The sequence below is a fragment of the Homarus americanus genome, unplaced genomic scaffold, assembly GCF_018991925.1.
Source record: "Homarus americanus isolate GMGI-L3 unplaced genomic scaffold, GMGI_Hamer_2.0 scaffold50281, whole genome shotgun sequence".
Classification (NCBI taxonomy): domain Eukaryota; kingdom Metazoa; phylum Arthropoda; class Malacostraca; order Decapoda; family Nephropidae; genus Homarus; species Homarus americanus.
In genome coordinates this window covers 1,380,573-1,403,598 of record NW_024742338.1, presented here as the reverse complement: position 1 = coordinate 1,403,598, position 23,026 = coordinate 1,380,573, and the positions used below count along the sequence as shown (strand labels likewise).

General features: G+C 37.3%; 2 protein-coding genes across 3 annotated transcripts; one reads left to right on the top strand and one right to left on the bottom strand.

The window, feature by feature from the left end:
• Positions 1–722: 722 nt before the first annotated feature.
• LOC121876845 (transmembrane emp24 domain-containing protein eca-like) lies at positions 723–10,441 on the top strand. The gene is made up of 5 exons (XM_042382304.1): positions 723–917; positions 5,858–5,973; positions 6,824–6,928; positions 7,858–8,004; positions 9,470–10,441. The coding sequence occupies exons 1-5, from the start codon at positions 779–781 to the stop codon at positions 9,617–9,619; spliced, it is 657 nt and encodes a 218-aa protein (XP_042238238.1). The 5' UTR covers positions 723–778; the 3' UTR covers positions 9,620–10,441.
• A 479-nt stretch (positions 10,442–10,920) lies between these two features.
• Positions 10,921–20,311, bottom strand: LOC121876843 (DNA damage-regulated autophagy modulator protein 1-like). Of its 2 annotated transcripts, XM_042382302.1 has the most exons (9): positions 20,222–20,311; positions 19,173–19,300; positions 18,889–19,010; positions 18,463–18,611; positions 17,868–17,945; positions 17,251–17,398; positions 14,241–14,366; positions 12,440–12,551; positions 10,921–12,206 (listed from the first exon to the last, which is right to left on the bottom strand). In XM_042382302.1, exons 2-9 carry the CDS (start codon positions 19,238–19,240, stop codon positions 12,200–12,202), a joined length of 810 nt encoding a protein of 269 aa, XP_042238236.1. In that variant the 5' UTR covers positions 19,241–19,300; positions 20,222–20,311; the 3' UTR covers positions 10,921–12,199. The 2 variants fall into 2 exon arrangements, with proteins under 2 accessions (XP_042238236.1, XP_042238237.1); XM_042382303.1 differs by lacking the exon at positions 19,173–19,300 and having other exon boundaries at positions 20,222–20,308.
• Between the last annotated feature and the right edge of the window lie 2,715 nt (positions 20,312–23,026).

Here is a 23,026-nt window from a genome sequence, read left to right as displayed (position 1 = left end):
GGCCGACCGCCCAACCGGCTAACGAGCCGATCAGTGGCGAAGAGTAAAAGTATGTAAGGTGGATCGTGGGCGTAGGCTGTGGCAGTATACAGTTTCCTATGATTTGTATCAAACAATATAATAATGAAATATTTGAATATTGTGTACAAAATAATGAAGTATTTATAAACTTCAGATTAAACTGAATTTAAATTTAATAGTTGCATGGCCATAATTTTCTTTCAATGTGAACCATCTTTATTACGCAATATATTTTCTCATTTTAATGTATTTCATTCATATCACATCGCATTTCATCCGTTGTGTATTAACAATGGTGAGAGTCACTGGTGTTCGGCGTTGGCTCCCTGTTAACAAGCGCTGCCAAAGAGTGTTGAGCTGTTGACATGTACATTATAAGGTGTGCAGGCGTCTCTGTCAAGAGTGTTCCCGGGAAGAGTTTCAAGTGCTTATATCATCAGACTCCCTAACTATATAATACCTGATCCCTTTATTGGTCGTCCAGCTTGTACACGTCAGATGGCATTACGTACTCTATGAACAAATTTTGGTCAAATGAGATACATTATTATATATTTAATTTTTTTGTGTTTTACTCTACTTTTATGGTATCTAGAAGTTAATTAATTAATTTCATAAATATAAATATTATTTTTATATTTTAAAGTACTTTATATATAACAGTTAATAATTGTAATTTATCGTAAAGCTTTAATTTGACCTTAGAGTAGTGCTGCTCTTGGTGAAGTGTCAGACGAAACGAAAAGCGAAAGCCAAGATGTTAACAAAAAGATTTATCTTCGTGTGCTTTTTCCTGGGCACCTTATGCCATTTTGCTGAGAGCTTGTATTTCCATATTGGTGAAACTGAAAGAAAATGTTTCATTGAAGAAATTCCAGATGAAACTATGGTAACAGGTGAGTGAGACGCCTTCCTACAACAACACGTAGCGAATATTGGGTGGTCATTTATGGCACAGGTTGACGGTGAACATCTTGAGGGCAGTTACAATAACGGGATATGACTCCTGATTTTCTTTAGTTCAGACAGGCACGCTTAAATAAGGCAACAAATACATAACCGGTACCACAAGTAGTTGACTAGAGGTTCAGGAGTGAGTGAGATATGTTTTATGTTTTGGTGTACTGAAATACGAAGAGTGTGAATGAATGAATACCGAGGGTTCAATCAGTATGAAGGACGAATTTTATGAGTTTATGTTAGTAGAACTTGATCAATGAACCATGATTCACATTCGTAACTTGTGCTTCTCCAGGTGATTTCGAATAGGGTTTTAAAATTATTGCTTCCAGTAATTTTCCTGCAATTGATGTTAACCTGATTGGATCTATCTCCCTTCTTGCAAATAGGTATCACATTCGCTATCCTCCAGGATTCTGGCACTACACCCGTTTTTAATGACATGTTAAACAAATTTGCTAAGGGCATACTTTTATTTTTTACTTTTATCCTCTTCGCCACTGATCGGCTTGTTAGCCGCTTGGGCGATCGGTCACGTCTCTTTTCATTTATATTCTTCACCAAAAGATCGGCTCGCTAGCCGCCCGGGCGATCGGTCACGTCTCTGTCACGCACTGTTGGCAAATACTGGGCATGCACCGGCTCCTGAATGTACCTGAACCCGCTCCAGTGTTGGTCAAGTCTTCTTGAAAGAGCTCACACTCGGTGCCGTCACAACACTCTCTGGTAGATTGTTCCAAGAGTTTACAACCCTCACTCCGAAAAAGTTTGCCCTCACGGTTTTCTGGACTTGCGGCTTCTTCAATCTTGAGCTGTGACCCCTTGTGGGGCGAGCGTCCGCCAGCTCCAAGTAAGGACACTCAACTGAGTAGTGCCCCCTGAGATGCTTATAAACCTCAACTAGGTCCCCCCTTGCCCGTCTGTAGTATAAGCTAGGCAAGTTCAGGCGCTCCAATCTCTCAGGGTAGCTGAGGTGCCGAAGTGCAGGCACCAGTTTGGTGGCCCTCCTTGAACATTTTCAACCAACTGACAGTCCCTAGCATATCTCGGGGACCAGATGGGGTGACAGTACTCCAGATGGGGAAGCACTTCACTCCTGAAGATCGTCACGAGGGACGGACCGTCTAGATATCTGAACGACCTTCTTATAAGACCCAATAATTTATTTGCCTGATTTACCTTCTTCTCACAATGGCCCGAGAACTTCAGCTCATTGTCAACATACACACCTAGGTCCTTCTCACACACAGTCTCAACTAGTACATTTTCTTCATCCCGTTGGGACATATGATACGCCTCCTTACCGTTGGTACGCCCCAGGTGCATCCTCTTACACTTCGTGACATTGAATCTCAGCAGCCATTCCTTCGACCATTCCTGGAGCCCACAGAAGTCCTTCTGCAGCTCTTCACAGTCCGCTTGGTTCTTAATTTCCCGAAATAACTTGCCATCATCGGCAAACATTTGTATGGAGGAGTGTACAAAGTCAGGCATATCGTTTATGAAACAAACAAACAACAGCGGGCCCAATACACTACCCTGCGGTACCCCACTTGTTACAGGTACAGATGACGATTTCGTGCCATTAATCACCACACATTGCTTGCGGTCATGTAGAAAGTCTTCTATCCACGCTAGGACATTTCCCCGAATTCCGTACCCTTCCAGTTTGATTTTCAGCCTTTCGTGGGGTACACTGTCAAAAGCCTTGGCAAAATCTAGGTAAATATTGTCGATATTACCACCCCGTTCTAGAATATGGGTCCAAATTTCCAATACCTTCAGCAATTGTGTCAAGCAAGAGCGCCCCGGCATAAAACCGTGTTGGCAATCTTTTACATTCCTTTAATGCTCTGGCAAATATCTCATCTTGACCTGGTGACTTATTAGGCTTTAGCTTATCTATTTGCTTACTAACATTGTTAGGAGTCACTACTATCTCGCTTAATCTATTTTCTTCACTATCTCTGTATATAGTCGGTGCCTTGGGTATCATGTTTAAATTTTGGGTGGTGAAAACTGTTGAAAAATACCTGTTCAGATTATTGCTCATTTCTCCGTCAACAGTTAGCTCACCGGTATTGGTCCAATCTTGTCCCGTGTTTTAGTTTGATGAATTTGAAAGAATCTCTTAGGGTTTAACTTTGCCTCCCATGCTACCTTCAGTTCATTATCCCTCTTTGCTTCTCTTATCTCGGTCTTAACCATACTGGCCAATACCTTTTAATAGTCTCGGAGGTAAACTTCACGATGTATTCTCCAACCTGTAGCCTTCCTTTGGCCAATAATATTCTTTAAATAATTATTTATCCGGGGTCATTGTTATTTGATCCGAGTTTTCTGTATGGTATGTTCTGCCTTTGTGCATTAAGTAACTCATTATTTAAATTGTTGTGGAACTCGTCAACCTTAGATCTCGTGATCAGGTTATCCTCAACCGTCATATTTTGTGAGGGTGTCATTGTCAGGTCTCCAGGTAAAGTGATCTTAATTGTGAACTAAATATAAAATTCTATAGATATAAAAGTAAAAAATCACCTCCTGCACATATGTGCATTAATATATTAATAAGATAGAATGAAAGGATAAATGATAACAAATCAGTCCCCCCCCCCCCCTTTTACAATCTATGCTGCTGTTTATCATTCATGCAAAAATGTGTAAACTTTTACTTTTTAGTCTGAGTTCGTTAACCTAAGTGGTCCGAGTTGGTTATCTGAGATGATTCAAGTTCATGATGTGACTTTACTTTTCCCGTTACTCTGAATTCACCTTTAAAGTTGCTAGTTGACCTTTCACTGCCTCATAATACTCTATATAATGAAGTAAATAGACAACAATTACTGAACTATGTCTGACTTTAGCAAGAGCAAACCATAGTACTGTACAGTACAGGGCTGTTTCTGTATGCAGGGATGAAATTATGGAATTTAGATGGGTGCTAGTCCCGATGAGTTTTATGCCTACCTACTGTATTCAATTTCACTATCGCACATTAATGGTTTCTTACCTCATGAAAATTACAAAAAGTGCATGGGCAATATGGTTTGTGTGATGTGAATGTTTTTATTTATTCCAGGTATAGGTACAGGATGAGGAGCCGCCAACTAACATGTGATGCCATATTGTTTTTATCTCAAAGTGAAGGCATATCGAACACTGTGGTTAGATAAGAAATCTTTAACTTTTTGTTTCTTGGAGACAGTGTCAAACAATTGAAACATTAATGGAATAGCAAGAACAGGACATAATTCCTGAAGTGAGGCAAACTTACAATAAAGACAAATTTTGTGCTAATTCCTACGTTAGAGGAATAACTTACTAGGTACAGTACTGTACTGTTGCATTATGGTACATGAGAAGAATGAGCTATCTGAACCTAACCTGAAATATTAGTTTTCATAGTTTATAAAAAAAAGGTATGAAAGAAACTATTAAGACAGATCGGGGGTACAGTACTGACTACTGCCACAACATAATACATCATATAGTATAGATTAAACCAACCTATCTAAATATCAGAACCTAACTAAACCTACTGTAAACTAATACAGGTGCTCCTTTACTTACGAACGAGTTACGTTCCTGAGGCTTGTTTGTAAGTCCAACTTTACTCGTGTAGATACCAAACATATTGTAAAAAATTAAAAGATTATGGATATTTAGTACAGCTATGCCCTTTAATACAGCCTTAAAACCTGGCTCACTCTTCTCCTCTTAGGTAATATTTGTTCTATTTGGAATTTTCTTCAAAATAATCCAGTCTCATCCACATTAAACACCTGTTCTGGCAGGTAACCCCCTTCAGTGATGATGTTTGTATCTCTGAAAGTTTGTAAGTTGAACGTTCTTAAGTAGAGGAGCACCTGTACTGTAATGTAACTATACAGGGGTATTCCATTATAATTTTAAAATAAAAAATCATATGAACTATGTTTTTGAGGAAAATATCATAAAATTTATATTAAGGAAAAATCATTACCAGTGCACTTTTCATGATTTCATGGGGTAAGAAAACATCTATGTTCATGTTTTGTGATAAAATGTCCCACAGTAGGTAGTTAATACTCTTAATCCATCAGGACTATAAGCTTTACATGTGATAGTGATTAAGGAAAACACATACATATTGGGTCTTATTGGTTTCATATAACATTTCTAAAAAAAAATTGTTTTGAATGTAGATTATCCTCCTAATTCCAAAAATATAATAAATATTTTAGATAATTTTTTAAGATATATTATTTTTATTAGATTGGCATTTGCTTGGAGAGATCTTTGTTATCATGCCTGAAACGCTAAACAAACTTGCAGAAATGCGAGTCAAATATATCATAATTCATTATTTTAGACTACCGAGGGCTCCACCTTCCTGGACCCCCCAGCATTTATAAGTCGTTTGCAAGGGAAACGTTATACTGTAGAAGAAAAATGTTTTAGAATTCTTGAAACTACCTATATTAAAGATAAAAATCCTAAGACTCCTGTGTTGTCCAGAAGTAAAAATAATACCCTAAATTTTAATTATACAAGTACTGTACAGTATTTTGGTTTCTGCTGGATTTAAAAAGTAAAAAATAAACATTTTAATTATGTATAATACAAAGATAATTGGTGCCAGATCAAGGAAAAATATCACATTGGCTTTCTGATGAAGTGGCACATAGGTTGTGGCCTCCATGCCTTTGACATTTAGAAATAACCATTTAAACCTTATGTAAATCTTTCAGTCTGTCTGTTGTTTCTTTATTTAAAAGAAAATATTGCTGTACTCCCAATAATGTCCAGTACAGTATTCCCTTAATATAAGAAAAACAATTCTGTACACTTACACCATGCACATCTATGTGATAAACATGTAACTTCTTCTCACCAGGTAATTACAAACTCCAACTGTATGACCCCCGGACTGGTGGCTTCATGCCTTCTTCTCCAGGGCTCGGCATGCACGTGGAGATCAGGGATCCTGATGACAAAATTCTAATGTCTAGGGTAAGTATTCATGTTAATTTTTATGTATAGGTAACTGTACTGTACTGTACCTATATATACAGGGTATATATAGATACCATGTACATGTACTGCAGCTTTCAGGTGGATTATTCACTTTTGGATTATTCACTTTTGCCACATTAAGGTACAATATTCAAGGTTATTATGGCTTAAGACATGTGAACAGTATTTTGTGTATTGATTATCCTAATTGAAAACAGTCTCTCCAGGGGGGGGGGCTTGGTCAAGTGAAAGGATTATGACCATCGGAAGCAGCTTCCTTACTCTTGTGTTACCTCAGATTTTCATTTACAAGGGCTTTTACATTCAATACCTTGAGCAGAGGGTTGAGTAAGGAACTCTGCCTTCATACCAGGGTTCATTATTAGATTACCTGTATACTGAAAAGAAGGGTATCAGAACATGAAAGAGATGCCAATATTGGTAGTGTTTTCTTGAACAGTGACTTTCAGATTTGACTTGCTCAAAATTGGAAAATCACTGGCCTCGGGTCATGACTGTAATAGTGCTGTGATGTTTTGGTCTGGTTAGGTCTTGGCTGCCAAAGCAACCAGAGTACTGTACCTGCATTTACAGTGGCTCTTGTTCAAAATCCAAGATGTTATATTTATTTACTGAGGTAGGGCAGGGTTTTAACAGGCAATCTGTATGAGAATAAAAGGTCAAGAGTTAAAGGGAACCTTTTCTGTTCATACAATGAAAGCAATTACAGTATTTATTTAAGATGTGCGCATGTAATACGTTCTTTATGGCCTGTGAAGTCTTGAATTTTTTTCTAATTTAGTTTGCACAGCTACTTTTCTCATGCATGGTAAATTTTGTGTTGCAGGTGTACAGCAGTGAGGGACGATTCACCTTCACCTCACACACCCCAGGAGAACACATCATCTGCCTTTACTCCAACTCCACCAAGTGGTTCTCTGGATCACAACTGGTAATGTCATAATAAACAAAAGTTGTGTTTAGTTCTTTGATTGCATGCTCATTTTAATTAAGATTAGTGGAGAGATTTCTTGTTCTGGGTACTATGTGTATCCCCTGTTTTGAAGAACTTGTTATTGTTACAAACCTTCCTCATCCTTTATGCTGCTTCTGCTCCATCCTGATGCTTTCTTCACTTCCTTCAATTGCATCTCTCTCTTTCCTAAGGTTTCTGTTCCCCTTGATCAACCCCAAGTATGTTGGAGTAAAATAAATATAATACATAATCTATGTTTTTTAATAAATTTATTAGTTTTGGAGAGTTTCTCCGATATACGGCAGTGTTGTTTGTATGATTATGTAATTTAACTATTCAGGAATAAAATCAGGATTACAGTATTTGGGTACAAATTTTATTTATTTTTAATTAATATATTTTTTTTTCTCTCTCAAAATTATGGAGTGGACCTGCAAGTATGTATGCATGCTCTGTTAAAGGCAGCCCTCACCCCCACTTATTTTACTTACCTACAGTACTAATCACTGCTGTACTAGATGAAATTCTGTTGAAATTTCACATTAATTCAGGCAACACTACAAGAGGTACCATATTGGGTGATGGAGTTTATAGGTCTTCTGATAGTGGTCTGGATCCATGTGTGCTTATGGTGTTTTAGGCTCTACTCCCCCATGGAACTATCCTGAATCTGTCACCAGGAAAGTATTGTTTGCAGTTGAAGGAATGCATCATTATCAAGAAAGTAAACTCATGTTAGGCGGGTATCCCTCGAGGTGGTGTTCCTCTGGGAAAACCAAGGGTTTCCAGTATTCTGTACTTCAGAAAAAAAATAGATGATCGTTTCATTTATGTTTTTGTTAAACATGCAATATTAACAAAATAAAATGGGAAAATTTTTAAGTGAAATTTGTCTTTTACTGCAGCGTGTGCACTTTGATATCCAAGTGGGTGAACATGCCGTTGACTATGCCAACGTGGCCCAAAAAGAGAAGCTGACTGAACTACAACTACGAGTGCGACAACTGTTGGACCAAGTGGACCAGATTTCCAAGGAACAGAACTATCAGAGGGTAAGCTACTCTAAGTCTGTTTATTGTGTACTGTACTGGCTACATGCATTGTCAAGGCAATTTTATCTTAGCTGTAACTAAATGATTGATTTTTCTATCACAAACCAAAAATTTCATTGGAAGTATTGGTACTCATAGATATATCCTTATTTACTTCATCTTCTTATACAGGGTGTAAAAGAATCAGCAGCAGATTCCTGGGGTCATTACCATTCAGAAATGTCATATGAACATGAGTCCAATTCTCAATGGTTACAAAACTAGGGATAGATGTAAAAATAAGGAAATGAGGACAATTTGAACGATATGGGAATGTTTATTGGAACATGTCCTGACATTGAACTGTTAGCATAGTGGTTGCAGTATGGCTTAGTACTGTTCACTGTAATAATTGTTCAAAATGGCCTCCTTGAGCTTGCACACACCTTGATTTGTTTACCATGGACTGTGTAACCCAATGAAGAACCTCGGGGTCATTCACTCAACTTGCAGTATCAAATATTCGAAAAGGGCATAGCCGCATATGTTTTGTTCGAGATATAAACGGTACGTTCACAACTAATTTGATTGATGGTATAGCACTACCGTGACACACGCGTATATCCTGGCATATATCACTACATTGAATATTGGTCCATTACAGCTTCTAATGAAAAAGCAACATTGCGAGGAAAGAGGAGGGGTCGTAGCACCTGATGCTAAGTGGCAAAATGTATCTCACCCATAGTTTTACATACCCATAGTTTCATAATCATTTAAAATCAGACTCGTGTTCATATGGTATTTCTTAATGGTAATGACCCCAGAAATCAGCTGCTGAATTTTTTACATTAAAGTGAATGTTAAAAAACTAATAAGAAATTTTATATAGTTAATCAGCTGGTTCTAGCATACATAAAAGTTTTGAAAGTAAAGATATTACAGTACTGTTAAAGGATGAGTTGCTTCCATTGTGACTTTTCCATGACACCTCCACACTAACTGGACTACTCCACTCAATCTTCCCGTCCTTTGTTTTTGGTCTTATGACTTACTGTTTACTCCCCACACTAACACACTGCTTGTATGCATACATATCCATCTGATCTTTCTCTCCTGTATTCCTCATCACTTCCACATTCTCTGACAATTTCTTATCCATAAACTTCCTCGTTCATATCATCCTCTTCATTCGTGGATTTCTGCTGCTCCTCACCGTTTATCCATCCACACTAATATTCTGCTCATTTACACACCTACTCTCACACACACACTCTATTGGTCTTCATTTACTCCTCGTAATTGTAGCTCATACATGCTTGCACTCTTTATCATTCTTTTCTCATTCACTCCAATTAACCATCTCACGTGAGACTTAATCCTTCAAGTGACTATACAGTACTTCATTAACAATTGTAGACCTTACATTACTAAGCAGTAAGCAGCTTGGGAAAAAGTATACTTCAAGTGATATTTATGGTTTCAGTATCGAGAAGAACGTTTCCGCCTGACTTCAGAAAGCACCAATCAACGAGTTCTGTGGTGGTCTATTGGGCAAGTGTGCATCCTGCTGGGTATGGGATTTTGGCAAATGCGTCATTTGAAGAGCTTTTTCGAGGCCAAGAAGCTTGTCTAATTGAACCATAAAAAATTGCACCTGGGATTGAATTTGACATAGTGAAGGTGCTACCTTTTTGAGGATTATAGTAAATTGAAAAATAGACTTCAGAAGATTAATATTAAATTTTTATTTGCTGATCATTTGGCATTCAGAGGTTAAGAAAGGAAAAAGTCTTAATTAGGAAGAAAAAAAATATATAATATACGTATATATAATCTTCGACTATCTTGTTCTGTAGATGACTTCTTAAGAAGCCAAAAAGAGTATGATTCTTAATTTTCAGGAAAACCATGAAAATTGATTTGCTGAATATTGACTGCTACAGGCTTGGAATTTCATGGCAGTCATGGTTGTTGCAGCCCTCTTCCTGGTCATGTGTCTCACAAAAAGCACCTTCTTAATGCTGTGCCCATCATGTCTTTAAGGCATCGTGCCTTTGTTTTGAGTTTCAACGCCTGCTGTTGTATGCTATTTTGTCAAAAAATAAAAAAAATTATTTTTTTCTCTCCTCAACTGCTAAAGCTTTGTAATTTAGTTTTTGTGTATATATTATCTACAGTAGGGTTAAAAGCTATTTTAAAAAACTGGGATTTGAAAATTAATGTCATTTGAACCATTCTTAATGTCTGTAATATAAATAACATGAAGTGATTGGAGATACTAATCTCAGTGTAGATGTTTTTATTTACTGGCACTAGTATTAAGTTTGGAGGCATATTGTAGATGATCCAAGATTTTATGTTATGCTGTGGTGTAAATATCATTGATATCTGTTAATTTGTGTGTGTGCGTGCGTGCGTGACAACTTGAAGACAAATAAAATGGATTTTTTTTTAAGTTTTATCTTATTTCCTATTGCCTAACTTCATTTAATTGTTTTTATTATCTCAAGATTCTTGATGTCTAATTGTGTTTGGTATTATTTAAGTCACTTAGCAAAACAAGTAGATGAAAGTTAGGTTTTATCAAAAATGTATATCAGGTGGGTGACCTGGGTTCCGAGCCTCTTGTACAAGGGAACAATTAACAAGTTTCTTTTACTGCATTGTAAGATATAACTAACAATTTTGTACTACATATTCTTTTGTAGTTTATCAACATTACATTTTAATAATTATCAATACAATTTATGAAGATACTGTACAAGGTAATAAATGATGTATTGTCCCTTTTCTGTTGCTCATAGTACTGTACCACACTTGCCTTGCACAACTCACCAGTTGATTCCCCACTTCTTTAAGGTTTCTGAAACCCTTGGTGCATCTGACACAAAGGTAGGAGGTGGATTAAGATGTTAAATAGATAAAAAGATAAGATTTAAAGAATAGATAAGTTTTTTATTTTATTAAGAGAATAAACTTATCCACCGTAAGGTTTCTAACCAATTTTACAAGTATAAGACAATTGCTCTGGGTCTAATATTATGGTGGTAACACTGGACTCTTGCATATTGTAGTCTTGTTCTTAAAGTTAAATAATGTATGCTTCAGGACATGGCTAGAATGCTAGTGACTAATCTTTCAACAATACATTTAATATGAGTTAACAACCAACAAAAGCAAACCTTGTTCACTGTTTGGTATGGAAAGATTATTGGTGTTATGGCAAAACTTTGATTAGTCATGTGGTCGAACATTACAAAATTGCAAGAGTTTGACATTGTGAATCCAGAATACATGATATATCACACATATATGAATAATGTATCACATGCACTTTTCTGGCCAGTAGATTGATAGATGAAATTAATATGTTTTGAGGTGCTCAATGGGCTTAAAGCAGAGATTTGGGAAGTGTATGGGGGAGGCCTTCAGTAGTGGACTGATATAAGCTGGTGATGATTAGAAAGTCAGTTTCACGTAAAACAGAGATTCCATATATTTGTTGTCCAAAGGTCAAATGGAAATACTCAATGTTTGTGTTATGTACATTTCATCAAAAATACAAAATTTGAGTATCATTGACTTGCACAGGAGACATCAACTGGTTATTCAGTTATCCCCTGCAGTGTTGCCATAATTCTTTCTACTATTCAACAACAACAACTAGTGAAAATACTGTATATGAAAAATCATTCATGCATTCAGTCATGTGGCATGATATTTTATGCAGAAAGTGTGAGTACTGTAGTGATTTTAGAAGGGAACACTGACTCTTACTGTATTAAGTTTTTATAACATTGTCGAATATAATCCAGATCTCAGCAGCTGGGATCTCTCCTCTCCTGCAGGTTTGTACAAAAAATTTACCAGTCAATGATTACAATTAATGATAAGTTAATCTTGAACATTGGTGGCATTATTCAAGGGATGTACAACAGATTTCTTCACCTTTAGTGAGTGAAGAAATGCATAACTGCTGCATATTAACATTGTAAAATAAAATTCATTCATCACCATGAGAATGCTGCATTAAAAAGACTTATATTAGTATATACAAGGAACTCTGATCATACAAAGGGTTTTCAGACTCCTCCATAGGAACTCAAGTTTAAGAAGAGTTTATCACAAGAGACTTGCTCCCTGTCACTCCTGACAATTTTTTTTAAATATCCACAAACCCAATCATATATTGGGCCAGAAGGAAGATCTTGTATTATAGCCTGGAAAAAAGAAGAGAAAAAAGATACTCTAAGTTCGTGATATTTTGTGTAGATTTTCATATGAATGTAATTATATCCACTAATATGTTCATGCAATTATGTGATAAAAAGAGACAGAATCAATAATAATGATTGTCTTGTTTCTCAGTGTCCCCCCTCACTACTTCCTCTTTGTCTTATTAGGAAGAAGCAGAAAAGACACAGAATAACAGTAACAAGAAGAAAAATTATACCTGCTGTTCTCGACAATACAGATGCTGGACTGTGGCCTGACAGCTTCCCTCACCTGGCGTCGATCTCGCTCCAGCTCAATCAACACCCCCTGGATGGTCACCCGCTTGAACTCTGCAAGTACAGCACAGTGTAGGTGAAGAGAGATTGAAGTGTAGAGAGAAGGGGACAAATAGAAATGGTGAGTTAACTACCATTCAAATATATTTACACATAATACAGTATCTATAAACACATATATGAGGGTAACAGTTAAATTTATTCCAGGAATTTTGATCATAAAAACAAGAGTAATAAAGACAGGAAGATCAAACTTCTCTACAGTAATTCTTCACCTAGCTTCCCTGTTCCTGTATAACACAGTGCTTCTTACACTGTTATACTAGCACCTAAACACCTGAAACACATAAGGTTTTGTCTGTGATTTATTTCAATACAGTACATGAACTTCTACCTCATTATTAGGCTGCACTGATTGTCACCTAAGTGTTCCTTCACTGGCTCAAACAGATGGATGTCACTAGGAGCTAAGTCTAGAGTGAATGGGAAGGTCATGGAGAACCTCTGTCTAGATCTGCACTTTGACTATTGTTTAGGTTGTGTGAGAAAGGCCATTATTTTGAAACACAAGAACTTTATCAGATAACAGTCCTATGTTTTCTTCTGATGATTACATGAACATCACCTTCAGTATAACACCACTATGCCTGTGAGTATTTCAGGATAATACCAACTCTTGATGTGACCTGCATTGGTAATACCATGGTTACCCAGTAAGTAGCAGCAGAATCTGAACTTGGAGGTTCTTCATTACCAGCTCAATGTACAGGCTTGGCCTCTAGTAATTTTTGTGCTCAAGCCAGTGAAAGAGACCCAATGTGGAAATCAAAGCAGTCTGATGATGAGGTGAAGACCTAGGTCTTGAAATCATGTAAGAAGATGGACAAATCCTGCATTAATACATTGAGGTAAAGATCTTTACTATACAGGAAGGTTTTATAGAAAATAGAGTAAATTCCTGTATTTTTTTTTAATCAACAAAAGCTCAGGAATGACTTAACTACAACACTAATACTGTATCATCATTATCATCCTTTATCATCCCACTGGTGGATGAAGATGTTGTTATATGCTGCCACAGCCTTATAAATTCTCTGGCATCATTTATCCATCAGGTAGTTGTTCTTTTTCTGAGTTCTCTTATCTCGGACTTTGTAAAAACATCTCATGCTTTGGTTTGATATTTCACTCATTTGTTAAGTACTGTATCCTGTTCTTACATATAACGTCTCACAAATATTATTCCTGCATCTTTGATTTTCTGTATCGTAATTAGTATATTATCGTGACCACAGTTATGGAGGTGCTGGGAGCAAATTAACCGATGACAAAGTGGACAAAGTAAAGTAAAATTAACATGTAGTAGTCAAATATTTTTCATTTTACACAAAATATGTTACTTAACACATATTTAATCCCTCAAAGGTACTCTTTTGATTTTATCTTTTAACTTTGTGCAATTGATTTTCAGGTATGATGACAATTGCCCTGAATATGTATAATAAATGATATACAGTACAGTAAAAACCATTGTTGGCATCTACTGTATTAGCTAGGAATTTGTGAAACTATTTATGGTGGTGAGGGAGAATAACCAAAGGTGATGGAGGATAGTCAGAGGTGAAAGGGGATAGTCAGAGGTGAAGGAGGATAGTCAGAGGTGAGGGAGGATAGGAGGCTAGACAGAGGTGAGATGGATAGAGTCAGGTGAGAGAGAAGAGTCAGCGCTGAAGGGTCACTCACCAGGGGCAAAAGTGAAGAGTATCACACAGAAGCAGCCAGCCAAGACCCACTCAGATGCTGTGGCCACAACATGGTACTCCCAGCTAATGCGCGTGTTCTTCCACTCCTGGTTCCTTGTCAAGTAAGCTGGAACACACACACACTGCCTCACAACACTGGTTAGGTATGCTGAATCACACACTACCTCACAACACTCATCAAATATGCTGAAACATGCACTTACTACCTCACAACACTGGTTAAGTATGCTAAAACACACACGCTGCTTCACAACACTGGTTAAGTATGTTAAAACAAACACGCTGCTTCACAACACTGGTTAAGTATGTTAAAACACACACGCTGCTTCACAACACTGGTTAAGTATGTTAAAACAAACACGCTGCTTCACAACACTGGTTAAGTATGTTAAAACACACACGCTGCTTCACAACACTGGTTAAGTATGTTAAAACACACACGCTGCTTCACAACACTGGTTAAGTTTGCAGAAATATACACACTTTACTGCCTCACGTCACTGGTTACTATCACCAAAAGTACCATTATTACTACACTACCACATTATCAATACACTACCATAATCACTATTACCATTATACTTTTGATAACATAATTTTGAGAGTGATGACAGCAGGGAAATGAGAGAAAAAGGTTGTGGGAGTACATAGACCCTGGACTTGAATATAGCCTGGATACAACTGGATCTAGTTATCATGATAAATATATAGTACAGTAAAGTACAGTACAGTTCAAAACCTTGGAGGGTGACAGTAATCATACTTGGTCTGTGTTCCCCAGAGCCTTTTGTGTAAACCCTTAATCGTGCATATTATGACAGACATAACAGATACAGTAATATCACACAAGAACTGCACTGTCATTTCAAACACAAAGGACCGTGAGCTTACCAAACATATTATCATTTTGTACACAAACAAGCATGAAGCAATGAGATTACTATACATATAGGTACGTATTGTCATTTTGTACACAACAAAACATGAAGCAATAAGATAGCCAAACATATTGCCATTCTGCAGACAGGACAGTATACAGTACAGTACAGTACTTCTATTGAGAGGTGTTTTCTGGTATACTCGAAAAACAAACAAACAATGAAACTTCAACTGTCTTGCATATCTCTGTGTTATCAATTTCTCAGTGACTACTGACTTGCAGTGTTATCATGACATCTTTCTCTGATAGCTTTCAGTAAGCTTGAATTATTAATGTTGACTTTCAGTTAACATGACTTATTGATATTGTTACCGCCCGCAGGAAACTGCGTGGACAGTGTTAATACTTTGTTCGGAATAGTTTAGTTACGAGAGTATTGAAAATATAATAGAGGGGAGTGAAGCGAGCTATGAAGGTGTTTATAGTTGAGCTACCCTGGTGTTTTGCTGAATACACAGTTCTGCAGATGGTGACGGGGCATCAGGCAGTGAGAGGCACTGAGACTACCTAGTCAGACTACTTCTTACAGATATCCCGTGAACATCTAAACCTCTGCTGGCATTAGACTCGTAACAAGTAAGTGTGATTGTGATGTATCAAATAATTTACATATATGAGAATTACTTATCTTCTAATTACACATTCATTATTATAAGTCAAGACAACATTATACAGTAGATGTTAGAATTTGAGGAATAGCTAAATGTGGTTCTGTTACTGTATCTTGCTATGATTACTGTGTCTACAATAATTAGGTGAAGACTTTATATCATGTGTTAAGGAATTTATTCATTGATATGTAATTTGTATAGACAGGTTATGACCGAATTATATTGTTCGTGTCCATCGAAACGAGTCTCACTCTTCTTCAAGCCCATAGTCGTCTTAATTGGCGATTACATATATTAACCTTCAGTAAACATGAACTCCTGGTAATATTTCCAGTAACATGATCTATTGATATTGTTTTTTTGTTTTTTTAGTAAACCCGGTAAATTTTCACACAAGAGAGGTTATGCTATGACTGTCAGGGAGACGTTCCTGTAAAAATGAACAAGAAGGAGAGATTCTTGAAAACCCAATCAAGGATTAGCAGACAATTAGCTGATTAGGAAGGAATACAAGTATATGATTAATTAGTGATAAATATAAAAATGGCAAATAATATATCTGACAACAAATATTAAGACATCAAAGCAATAATGAGTAGTGAAACAGACCATACTTGGCCAACACTGGCACATATTCACTGAAGGTGGCACAACAAGTGGGGAGAAAAGCAAATTGAGACTTGGAAATTATACAAGTGTACCTTCGAATACAAAGATAGGAAAATGCTCCTTCAGTTGTACATATCTCAAGTATGCCCCAGTCTGGATTGCTGTACAGTATATACAGGCATGGAAACCCTACCTCCAGAAAGACCTAACATTCCTAGTGACTAAAATGAATCTGGAACTGTCATCTAGATTATCCATGTAGACTGAGGGCCTTTGATCTAACAACCCTTCAGACAAGACAGAATAGGGCAGATCTCATTGAAACATTCCAAACCCTGAAAGGGATGGAAAACGTGAACCTGGGCCATTTCTTTGCGATGTCACACGCCACTAACACAAGGAGACATAACTACAAACTCGTTAAGTTATCATGCAAAACAAACATAAGGAAATACTTTTCCACACAGAGGGTCTACCAGCCCAAGCTGTGGAATCAAGAACAGTACTGGGCTTCAAAATAACCCTTGACAAAATTATTTAGAACAATGGAGAGGTCCTATATGGGGGCCACTGGCCTCTTTCCCTTGGTATGGCCATCTCTAGTGGGTGGCCATTAGGTAAGTAAGATAAGGTCAATATTCTGGGATAGCACATGCCCAGTACTTGCCAACAGTGCACAAAAGTCTGAAAAATTCTCAGTACAATACCTGTTAACATAGTGTAACAGTGAACTGACCCTCTGCCTGAATGGCTATTAAACTGAGAAGTGGGGAAGAGCATTAAGTAATGCAGAATAAATTAAAGTAAACTATAGTGTAGTGTGTACTTACCCACTTGGTTGTCGTTAGCAAGGGCGTGTAGGACACTGAACAAGACGGTGGTGATGTTCATGAGTGTGGCCAGCAACGAGGTCGCCACTCTCACCCTACACACACCCAAACTGTTCACCCATGGTACCAGGCTGTAGGACAACACACTCTGAAACAGCACAAGAATGTATGCCAACGTAATCTGACCAAAACTAATCCCCCATCTATCTCATTGGCTTAGCTACCTGCAGGCTAAACTATCCCTTGGCTATCCCATGTCTCTATCTTGACTAGACTAACCTCAGCTTATAATTTAGCTGCTACATTACCCTTTGGTTGTACAGTATCTTGGGAAGACTATCCCTTAGCATTCCCTGACCATGCTATCACTTGGCAAGACAATCCCTGGTTACATTACTCCTGGCTAGAATATCTCCTGGCTATGGCTATATTATACCCTGGCTACCTCCTGGCTAGAATACATTGGCTGTATTTTAGCTACACTTTACGATGGATATATCCTGAGTTCTGACTACAATATCCCCTAGCTATTTATTGGTTAGATTATCTCCTGGCTACATTATCCCCTAACTATACAGTATATTGGTTAGACTATCCCCTGGCTACACTATTCACACCTGTATCCAGAGGTATATGTTGCCCACGCCGAAGGCCAGAGAAGCTCCAAGTAAGTGGATACTGCCCAGGTTTTTTGACTGAAAGAACATCAAAATATAAAGAAATTACTTTAAAAAGGAAAGAATCATAATCGAGAACCAGACAAAATAATTAAAAAGAAAAAGGTACAAAATAAAAATAAACATTAAACCATCAAAATCAATATATTACAGATCAAATTAAAAACCTTTTTGACATATGGTGATATGGATGGTCTATCATGTAGTACAGCTTTTACCATGAGAAAGGGCGTTAAAATTTGTCTTTCACTGTAATTCATATTTAAGATCGTTAATTTAAATTTGATGTTTCCGCAACAAACTGATAATTGAGAAAGATGTTTGCAATTTTTGAAGATTTGTGTACTGTATTGTATATATCCTAGACAACTTTAGTTGTTAAAGCGTAGTACATTATAATATTAATGAGAAATATTTAGAGGTGTAATATGTCGTACATATAAATTAACGGCTGTGGAATGGACCTGTGTAGTCTCTACTACCTATGGTAACTGGAACAGTGTCTACCTGGAACAATGCCAAACGTCCACAGTACCTGGAAGCTGCCGACAATAGAGATTCCAAAAGAAGCAGCGAAGCCGAAGAACATGGAAATTTTGCTCCTGGACATGACATTCTTTCTGGTGATGTTCTTGGCGCAGTAGTCGACTATAAGACGGTGACGCACGTACACTGTGAACCCCACTGGAATACATGTGGGTGAGGGAGTGACAGTAATGTGGCTGTGCACGGCAGGTAGACTGAATAGAATAAAATTTAAGAAAGTCATCCCCCTCACAAAAAAGAAAAGAAACGAAATGGTAAAGAAGATGCTGAAGACATTTCCTTACATTATTGTTGCAGTTTATGTTACTTATCAACAAGATATATAAATTTCTAAGATACCTTATTATTGACAAAACTTTCTGAGATAACTTAGTGAGGTAGCTTATCACTGTAATGAATGACAACGAAAACTTACAGAGGAGAGCCATAATGTTGAGCATCTGGGTAAAGAAGCAGCTCTCGGGTGGGTCATCACCTGTGGAGCTGATGTACGGAAAGTCGGGCTCCACATGGTTGTTCATCACCGCCCACACGTAACTGTTGGACACCTGTCTGTTAGTAAGTGTGCCGAACTATGACGTTGATATCATCAGCATGTGTGCCTGGGAAATGTTCCGCATGAAGTGTGTCGATGTAATATTTACTGAATCACTTTGTGTCAAGGACAGTGTAAAAACGTTTCTTTCCTCCAGTACTCACGTGACAAGGAAAGTGAAGGGGAATGTGAGGGAAGTAACGATAGGTAGCCAGGCCAACCCCCCTGCCATGGCCACACAGCTTCACACTTCTGGACTTGCCCCTTATATTCCGCCAGACGCCGAAGTTGTCTGAAATGGCGAATGCCTGGCTAAAAGTCTAGGGACAATTTGTGATGTTTTGACAATCACATGTATCACTGATACAGTTTCTGATAAGGGTATAAAGAAAGGAATTATATTGATCTGTGTTTCGCATATTGATTTTGAGTAGGGTACATAAAATTTTGAAAATAAAGATAAATGAAGTTAAATCGTATGACTAATAATTAGCATGTGATGTTTAAGTGAAGTGGAAATAAAATTATGAAGGACGAATATAACGACTGTATATTTGTTGCAAAGTCAAAGTTAATATATACCGTATATGAAGTTAATACGTGCACAATATGAAAAATATGCATAAAAGCATTCACGCGGCATACCTTCACTTTAAGACTTCCAAGCTACAGAAGTTCTTCATATTACAAAACATCAATAGCCCAATCATCACAGTACTGTAGAACTCTCTTACATGACGCATAATTCATCACGTTTCACCCTTCCAATACCTCACTTCTACTAACAAAAGATGTCATTTGTCAGGTGTATAAAATCTTATCCTTCAACTTTTGCCTGACTTAGGTGCGTAAGCTTAACCCCCGAAGCGGAAAAAAAATTATTTAGACTAGACACAAGTCCAATCTTGCTAATGAAAACCTGTCATCACACACTTTACAATAAAACTTATATCACTCATCATAATATACTGTACGTGGGCAGACATAGAACGGACACCAAGTTTGACACAGCCAGGCAGAGCATCATTAATATTGTAAAACTCCTGAACTATCGGTCGCCAGGATAAACACGGATTAACTAATTTGACTTACCAATGGTAATTATGGGGCCATGTTATTACCAGGGAAATTCGATGCACAGGGAGATTTTTCTTTATGTCAAGAACATGTTGGAAATAATTAATTAATGTTTGGATCAGAACACACACATTACCTGCCGTGAGCGGAGTTAGCCAGCGTGTCTATAATGGGTGAAGAGTGACACTAATTTTACTATCATGCTCTTATTGACGTGATGGCCTAGCTTACCTGACGCGTGTGTGTGTGAGAGATAGAACAGATTGATAGATTAGATAAACAGAGTTATATTGTTAGATTAGATCGACAGATAGGTATATAGAGAAAGAGAGAGGCGCTCACATTGCATATACAGTACATTTCAATACATTTTTATTCAGATATCCTACACCATTCGCCGACCTTCCGTGGGATGCATTAGCTGAGTATGTGGCCCCTTTCCTTAGTTCACCCAACATCTTATCGAGTCTGTACAACTTGTTTTTACTGAAACAAGCAAAATAATTATGTAATCAAGGGATACTTATCGTCTTTGTCACTCACCATTTTACGAGCTAATCGAACGATGGCACACTTGATGGGCACCGACCATCGACCAGTACAAGATATGCACACATCTTGACTGTGCCTCAACATATCTTAACCAAAGAAGAAGAATGGCAGTTGGTGGTGTCAAAACAGTGACTGGTAAGTACATCTTTCGGTTAGTTCTGTTAGTGTATCGTCTTAGCAGTTTCTTGATCTTGGTGTATTATGTCCAGACCATCATCACAAGATTTACAAATGTTCTGTTTTAATGTTGTTCCCTAACTGATGCTAAACGATTGTAACTAGTTATAGTAAAATTTAAGTATTTCTATGCTATTTTGGACGTTCAAGTAAAGTCAGCCATTGAAATGCGTTCGTAATGATCAATCAATTACGAGGAACATTCAACACAGGAATTTTTGACAAGCGAAAAACTGTAGTGACGTATCTTTATGTTGAGGAGAGTCGTTTGGGCGCATAGGTGTAAATTATTACTGAGTTATTATTATTATCATTATTATTTTATTTTTTATTTTATTTATTATATTTTTTATGAATTATTATTACTATTATCTATTATTATTACATTTTCGCCCCCCAGGTCCCGATGTGGGTCAGTGCCCTGTGCCCGGATGGGCTAATCCCCTAAAAAAAAAAGTTGAGCCAAGAGTCCATGATATACTCATTCATTAAATTAAATGACTTGTTGAACACCAAATGGTTATAGTTTTCAATACAGCGTTTTAAGAAATAACATCTTAAGACACTACTGAAAATAAGCTTATGGTGGTCTTGCCGAGTCAACATAATGTTTACCATTGCAACAGCCGACTTCTAGGTGGCGTAATGGTAACTTCTACAGTACATTGTTGATCACTACCAGGATAATTTTATAGTCTCGTGAACAATGATGTTGTTTGAGCCACGGTGTTATCAATAGATAATTTTATCAGTGAGTATTACGTATCCCTGGTACCGAGTATCTCCAGAGTGTCATAGTTACCAGAATGGCGAAAAACTACCACGGCGCCGGATTAATCAAATATTAGTTGTAAATTATGTCTACACTACACGTTGGACCGACAACAAAATCACCTGGTGATTAGATTAAGCTGGCATATGCCTTGGTTAGGTTAGGTTATGCTATGCATTACAATACTAGGTTACTTTAGGTTAGGTGAGCGTTAAGTACAGTAAAGTTGAGGGAGCTGTTCCCACTGGTCAAATTGCCTTACTGTTTACGACTGTTTTATACTTGTACTGTTTAGGTACAACTGTATTGGGAAATGTACTGTATACTTGGCAGTCTATAAACATACCCCAGGACATGTCAAACCAATTGTGAAATTGTATGATTTTACTGAATTATTATTATTATTATTATTATTATAATTATTATTATTATTATTATTATTATTATTATTATTATTATTATGATTATAATTATTATTATTATTATTATTATTATTATAATTATTATTATTATTATTATTATTATTATTATTATTATTATTATTATTATTATTATTATTATTATTATCCTCCACATTGTGGAGTCCACGGGACAGCAGGGGACGAGTGTAGCAGACGATGCCAGATGTTCGCCACTGCTGCTCCCTGGTGGTGGTGGGCGAGCAACTAGTAATATCACAAAACTTAAGTTATACAAGCATTTTCAACTCTTCACTCAGCTGCACATGTGACGAGATAAACATTGAACATTTACTAGTGAAGGTAAACAAGGTGTAAACTCGTTGCTGTGGAGGTATACGAAGCAGTAAGTTGAGGTTAGTGTGAGGAGTGAGGAAAGTGCAGCCATCATGAAGCTCAGCACCGAGACAAAACAGAGGCTTCAGTCCGTAGTAGACCTGGGCAAGACCATCTTCCATTGGGGCTTCGTGCCCACTATACTCTATCTAGGTTGGTGTTTCTCATGTTTGTGACTTATTTTTATGCAGTTTTAGTGGGCAAAAACTCCCTGGTGTTGGAGCTGAAGAACACTTTAATGCATGAATCTAAAACTAATCAATTCCTCCACAATCAAATGGATCACATTACTGTATCTTTTTAACTATGCAGTGGATATTTTGCCGTGACCAGCTAAGTTCCTACTAACGCTATTTGACCGTGAGTGCGCTCTGGATTTTATTGCAGTTTCAGCCCTAACTCGGTTTGAGTAATTTTTTTGCTTACCATTAGTTATATTTTCATTTATTTATATAATTTCCATTACTTATCAGCTTACTAGCCATTTGGGCGCTTTATCCAATGTTAGTACAGGAGGGGACCGGGAAATCTGTGGTGTTGGTTAGAGTCACACCAAATAACACCCTTCTCAGGTGTGTCTGGGCCGAGGCTCGAACCCTTGACATATTGGTGAGAGTTATGCAAATGGATATTAACCGAGGTAGTA

What these genes read in the sequence shown, in the direction of transcription:
- LOC121876845 (XM_042382304.1), top strand. Translation starts at nt 779, where the DNA reads ATGTTAACAAAAAGATTTATCTTCGTGTGCTTTTTCCTGGGCACCTTA. An exon ending in ACAAAATTCTAATGTCTAGG is followed by an intron (nt 5,974 to 6,823) that starts GTAAGTATTCAT and finishes TTTGTGTTGCAG; the next exon opens with GTGTACAGCAGTGAGGGACG. An exon ending in GGTTCTCTGGATCACAACTG is followed by an intron (nt 6,929 to 7,857) that starts GTAATGTCATAA and finishes CTTTTACTGCAG; the next exon opens with CGTGTGCACTTTGATATCCA.
- LOC121876843 (XM_042382302.1), bottom strand. Translation starts at nt 19,240, where the DNA reads ATGGCAGGGGGGTTGGCCTGGCTACCTATCGTTACTTCCCTCACATTC. An exon ending in CAACATTATGGCTCTCCTCT is followed by an intron (nt 18,612 to 18,888) that starts GTAAGTTTTCGT and finishes CATGTATTCCAG; the next exon opens with TGGGGTTCACAGTGTACGTG. An exon ending in TGCTAACGACAACCAAGTGG is followed by an intron (nt 14,367 to 17,250) that starts GTAAGTACACAC and finishes TGTGTGTTCCAG; the next exon opens with CTTACTTGACAAGGAACCAG.